Here is a 6482-nt window from a genome sequence, read left to right as displayed (position 1 = left end):
CATGAGCTCTCTGGGGTTTTGTCCCCATCAATCTCTTATGCTCTGTCATTTACATAAATTTTCATCTGCTTTCTTTGTTGATGCAATTTTCCAGCTCTATCTCACTCCAAAGACACTCATCACAAGTTTCATGGAGGAAGTGCAATAAGGGTGTTCTTCAGAAGCATGGTTGGTGAAACATCATCTCATAAACTTTGGGCATATTGAGATCTTGAAAAAGATATCATGCTGGGAAAGGTAGAGGGTCACTGAAAAGAGGAAGACTCTCAACAAAATGGATTGACATAGGGGCTTTGATAATGAGCAAGATGAAGATTATGAGGATGGTATAGGATAGAGCAAGGTTTGGATCTGTTGTTCAGAGTCGTTAGAAGTTGAAGACACTTAAGAACAGAGCAATAAGGCCCCATCTCTGGATCCCATGACATGTCTGTCAACATATTCTTTCTAATACCAAGAGCCTTCCTGACAGAGCAGGTTTTATAGAAATACAGTTCCTAACAATGGATTTTGCTCTTTAATTATTTCCCAATTATTAACCTAATCCATTTAGTTCTGTGATTTTTAGAAATCCTGAGGCAGGAAAATTTCTCACTCATCCATAGCTTAAACGACCTGTCAGTTTTTGTGCACTGATGAGTCAGAACCAACTCATAGCTTACTCTTCAGCAGCTTTCTGAAGCAGAAAAGGCCCATCCTTTTACCACAGGGTATTTACTGGGTGGATTAAAATCATGTGCCTTTGGCTTCTGAGATTATTCTTCTTCATTACAATCTCTGACTCTACTTTCATCAAGATCCCACCTGGCTTTTCTAGAATTTGGGTCCCATGAGTTAACGGAGTCATCAATGCCAACTTTGTTCTTCATTACAGAACAGTTCATAGCCCAAACTGTCTTCATCATGCTCCAAGGTGTCCTGTTTCATCATCTCTTGTTTTACAGGGCATCTCTAAACCCAAGCAGTGTAAGGACTGCACAAAGAAGTGAGGAAGCTTGCAGATCAAGTTGAGGTCCTCCTTTCTGGACCCCAAGGCAGGCAGGATCAATTGCCGGGCATGCAGGTGAAGAGGGATATGTCGGGCTTTCGACTGTTTTAGCCCCAGCTTCTTTAGGATGCTAAGAGACAATTTCTAGACAAAGAAAAGACAGACTGTTAAGAGCAATACCAACAGCTCAAACTTGACCAGTATGCACAGTGAGCACTGCACTGAAGGGAAACCAGCCAATCCCCCTAGAAGAATGAAAAATGGATATCCCCCTTCTTAGTTATTGAGGAAGGGTCCTGATCCCACTGGGAGGACAAACACACCAGGCTCTTAGAATCCAATGTTCTGATTTTCCATGAGAATGGACTGTAATAAAAGCAACAGATGAAAGATTCCATTCCAGTTCATTAGCAATAGCATGAAAAGCCGATTGCAGCCTTAGAAACACTCTCCCAACATTGCCCCTCAACAAATGAAATAGTGTGGCTTTTCTAACAGCTATAATTCCAGCAGAACAGGATTTCTCTTAACAGAAAACCAACAGAGTTACATCCTAGCTGAAGACTAACATTTCTGAGCTTAAGTTCCTGAGGCTCTCAACTTTTTGTCACACACTGTATAAAACCAGTATTACCTGGGGGGCCAATCTATTCCAGTCTGAGTACTTGTGGTCACCAAGGACTGGACAATCTAAACCAAAAGACAGGTGAACTCGAAGCTGATGTTTTACTCCTAAAAAAAACCCAAAGAAACAAAAAAATCAAAGAAAAACCTATGAGGAGCCTCAGAATAATACCACTGATATCTGCTAATATTGTTACAAATCATATTAAATTGAAGCACTGTAAAACTAGGACATCCCAAAAATAATAATAAGGTATACTGAGTAACAAGAAACTCCTAAGCACTCCTATCTTAAGAAACAAGCATTATACTGTCTTTGAGATAGGTGTTTCTATCTACACATATGCTTCTCTGCCTGTTTCTCTGAAGAACCTAGAGTAAGACAACAATGATAACACAGACTGCCATCAGCTGACTCTTAATCACAACAACCTTCATTAGGTTTCCTAGGCTGTAGTTCTTTACAAAAGGAGATTGTTCATCTTTCTTCTGCAGAGAGACTGGTGGTTTTGAATTGATGACCTTTCAATTAGCAGGCCAATATGCTATGTACTATGCCACCAAGGTTCCTTAATAATGGTAAACAGTATTGGTTTGTACATTGCAGTCAACCACAACTTAAGCTCACTCAAATTCCACCACTCAGGAAAAGGGTGGAGCCAGTATCAGACCCTGTACGGAACTCAGCAGCACTGGGCTGCTTCTATCTAACTGCAAACTGGCAGCATGCTTACCAGTAACAGGAAGGAGTTCCAATAGTGCGGAGGAGAAAGTACTGCTTAGCACCTGGTACTGAGTCAGAGCAACAAGTGCATTCCGAGTGCCATGCACTTTCACGATTTTCCCATTGTCCATGAGGTAGCGTGGGGCCAGCGTCATCTGAAGCAAGAATATCAGACACGGCTCAAAGGAAGAGCAAAAAACCCCACCCTCTGGGTAGAAACTCACCTACCTTGTAGTGGTGCTGCTGCCCTTGCACCTCCTTCTCCAGGATGGGAATGTCAACAACTCCTGCTGAATGCACAGGAACACGCACAGTGATAGCCCTACGTGACAAAGATTTATGTTTTAGCCAAAATAATAAGGATAGAGCTTTCTAAATTTGACCTCTCAGAGGATCAAACTCTTGGCATTCTGCACCAAACATGGCTGGTTCTTAAAAAGCAATGGATCCCAAGATTCTTTTGATACAGCATTTAACATGAGAGCTCCATAGGATTTTAATAAACATAGCTCTTTTATTACTAAGGTATTACATGCTAACTGCAAAACAACTGGAGGATGAAGAATCAGAAAAATGAAAACAAAAAAGATGTTAATAATGTAAATCTTTCATTTCAGCTTCTGAAATGAAGTGTGTATAGAAGGTCCCTGATAGGTAGTGAAAAAATGTGGTAAAAAAACCTTCACTGTCAAAAAAAGAAAAAAGATGAGACTAACTAGCCTTATGCACTGGCAGAACCCTCAAGACTAGAGCCCTTAGTCACTCATTAGTCACATGTGATATGAAATCACCCATAACTACTTTCATCCCATCCAAGTTAGACAGGCCTATACTCAGGTGATCAGTAACACCAAGAAAAAAAATGCACATCTTAGAACTGTGGTGTTGGAGAAGAGCACTGGATATCCTAGGCACTACCAAAAGGACAGGTATTTCCGCAGCCAGAGTGCTCCTTGGAGGCAAAAAAAAAAAAATAAAATTTCATCTCACATAATGTTGCTAGGAGAGGTTATGCCATGGAGACAGACTCAATGCTTTGAAAGGTGGAGAATAGTGAGAGAAAGGAAAACTCTCAAGCAGATGGACTGACACAGTGACAGCAGCAATGGGCTTGAGTGTGTCAGAAATTGTGAGGATGGCAAACGAGAGGACGAGTTCAGATCTACTGTTGACATAAGTCATACCTAACAGCAGCAGAGTAAAAAACCACCCAGGATCAAGAAGGCAGCACTTGCCCAGGGGTAAAGCTCGGAAAGGAAGGATGGACAATGGAGAGATTACAATGAATGCTGTCAAACACAATGTGTAGTTTTGAATGGAAAACCAAACTGCTCTATACACTTCCATTCCAACCACACTAAACAATTAACTTTAATATGTATGGCTTAGTGCTCGCTTCGGCAGCACATATACTAAAATTGGAACGATACAGAGAAGATCAGCAAGAAGTGTTCCATTTTAAGGGAAAAAAAATGGATGGCTTAAATTCAGACCAGATGAGTTGTGGGGAAAGGATATCATCCATGAAGAAAACAAAACGTCATTACAAAAACAGAGAAAGAAAAAACTGAAAAAGATGTCAGAAGAGACTCTAAAAATTGCAATGGAGTCTCAAGAAGCCATTTCTCAAGCTGAAAGAACCGAAAAACAAATTTAAGCATCATTTCACAATACTAAAAGATGCTATGGGCAATGTACTGAATGGCCCAGAAAGCACTAAAATATGATGGAGGGAATACATGCCATCACTGTACCAGAAAGAATTTATTTACACTGAAAAATTTCAGGAAGTACCACCTGAACAGGAGCCAATGGTAATGAAGGAAGTAGAAGCTGCACTAAAGGCACTGGCAAAAAATAAGGCCCCAGGAATTAAGGGGACAATGACTGATTTGTTTCAATTAACAGATGCAGCTTTGGATGCACTCACTAGTCCATACCAGGAAATTTGGAGGATGTCTCTCTTGCCAATACACTGAAAAAGGTGCATTATTTGTTCCCAATCCCAATAAAGGTGATCCATGTGAATGTAGAAATTACTGAACAATATAATTGATGTCATATGCAAGTAAAATACTGCTAAAGAACATTCAAAAATGGGGAACTGCGAGGAGTTCAAGAAGGATTTAGAAGGTGCCGTGGTACCAGGGATATCATTGCTGATGTCAGATGAATCCTGGCTGAAAGTAAAGATCACCAGAAGAATGTCTATTTGTGCTTTATTGACTATGCAAAGGCGTTTGATTATGTAGATCAAGTTGTGGCTGACATTGAGATGGGAATTCCAGATTGTGCTCATGTTGTATGAACGGAGTAGGGGAACACTGCATGGTCTGAACTAGGAAGGGAGTGTGTCAGGTTTGTATTCTCTCCATACATATTAAATATACATGCTGAGCAAATCATCTGAGAAGCTGGACTCTCTCAGGAGTAGTGTGGCATCAGGATTGGAGGGAGACTCATCAATAACTTGCATTATTCTGATGCCACAACACTGGTTGCTGAAAGTGAGGAGGGCTTGAAGCACTTGTTGCTGAAGATCATAGAATGCAGCCTTCAGTATGGATTGCATCTCATTGTCAGGAAAATGAAGACTCTTAATTCTTATGACTGGACCAACAGGCAGCATCATGATGGATGGAGAGATTGAAACTGTCAACAGCTTAATTTTTAGTGTGGTAAACACCAATTAATGTTTCTAATAAACAAGTCCTAGGGTTGTTTTTTTTTTTGTTGGGTTTTGGTTGTTGTTGTTTTTTTGGTGTGTGCTGCTATCCTCTACACACCTGGAGCACGGTTGGGGGTAAGGTGGACAGCGTGATCCACCTCACCTTCAGAGCCAGCATTGAGCAGCATGCTGATGGGGACGTTTTCAGGACCATGATGAGTTTGATTGGAAATTATGCCGGGTTCTTACCGTGGAACTTAAAAACAAAGACGCAAACCAGTGTGTGCTTCCTTGTGGTCTGAACCACCCACCCTCTCAACACTGTCTTTTGGCAAATAGTGTATTTGCAGCAGAAATCAGCCAGCAAGCCTTTGATGAGCCCAAGGTGTTTCTTTTAGAGCAGTTGGGCACAAATAATCGACCACAGATGCCTGTGTTTGCATCTTTCTACATTCTTTCTTCAGGGACTGCTTTTCTAACCTAAAAAACCTCCGTGTTCTCTTGAGAGGAGTAAGGTGAACCCTTCTGTTGCAGAGACCCAAGATATCACTTCAGTGCCTTAATTGTCATCCCAGCCCTACAGACAGCTATATTTTTCCAGTTGTTGGGGCAGACATCCCCAAAGATTTCATGTGTATGAAGAAGAAACAACTCAATGAGAAACTCAATCGGTGATTTTTATGCAGAAACTAAATGACGCTTAATTAAAAAATCTCTATTTTATAATAAAAACAAAACAAAACAAAACAAAAAACCCTGAACACAGAAATCCCATTATGACCCAGCTATTTCACTGCTGGGAATATACCCCAAGGAAATTGGAACTGAGACACAAATGGATATCTGTACACCTATGTTCATAGCAGTGCTATTTACAATAGCAATAAAATGGAAGCAGCCCAAATGCCCATCAACAAATGAATGTACAGAGAAATTGTGGTGCATTCATACAATAGAATACTATGTAACACTCAGGAGCAATAATTTTTTAAGAAATTGGAGAGCATTAATCAATGAAATACCTCAGTCACATAAAGACAAATATTATGTAAGGTCACTACCGTAAAAACAGGAAGATAACAAAGTAACTTGCATATAAATGTTCAAAGGGCAAAGAAGAAAAGGGTGAAGAAAGGTTTAATGACGGCTTCAAAAAACAGGTTATAATATGCCTACAGAGCAATGGTAATTAATTATATAAGATATAATGTACACAAATGACTGTACAAAACATAAAGCACATGTAGAAAACATGATATATACAAATGATTATGTACAAACTGATAAAATGTAAGAAAAAAAAAATCAACCCCAAAACACCAAATTTTAAAAAAAGATTAAACCAAACTTGAATTTTGCAAGTCTTTGACTCAGCCAGTCCATTTATAGGTATTTATCCTAAAGATATCATCTTTGCAACAAGTTCTTAAAAATGAGTGTTTACAGCACTGTGGCCATTGGACAATTAAAACAGACAT

The 6482-nt window shown here is 39.8% G+C and overlaps 1 protein-coding gene across 1 annotated transcript in view; it reads right to left on the bottom strand.

Moving 5' to 3' along the window:
* Window positions 1-901: 901 nt before the first annotated feature.
* LOC102851104 (RNA pseudouridylate synthase domain-containing protein 4-like) overlaps window positions 902-6482 on the bottom strand; it is a 9231-nt gene continuing 3650 nt past the window's right edge. The window contains exons 4-7 of the mRNA XM_006900863.1: window positions 2565-2658; window positions 2347-2491; window positions 1623-1720; window positions 902-1132 (exon numbers count right to left, since the gene is read on the bottom strand). Of these exons, the coding sequence (XP_006900925.1) occupies window positions 902-1132; window positions 1623-1720; window positions 2347-2491; window positions 2565-2658 (568 nt within the window). The remainder of the gene's footprint in view (window positions 1133-1622; window positions 1721-2346; window positions 2492-2564; window positions 2659-6482) is intronic.

Source organism: Elephantulus edwardii, unplaced genomic scaffold (assembly GCF_000299155.1).
Source record: "Elephantulus edwardii isolate Elephantulus edwardi_28Jun2011 unplaced genomic scaffold, EleEdw1.0 scaffold00297, whole genome shotgun sequence".
NCBI classification, from domain to species: domain Eukaryota; kingdom Metazoa; phylum Chordata; class Mammalia; order Macroscelidea; family Macroscelididae; genus Elephantulus; species Elephantulus edwardii.
Note: the sequence above shows the minus strand (reverse complement) of the source record. Positions and strands in the feature narration are given on the sequence as shown.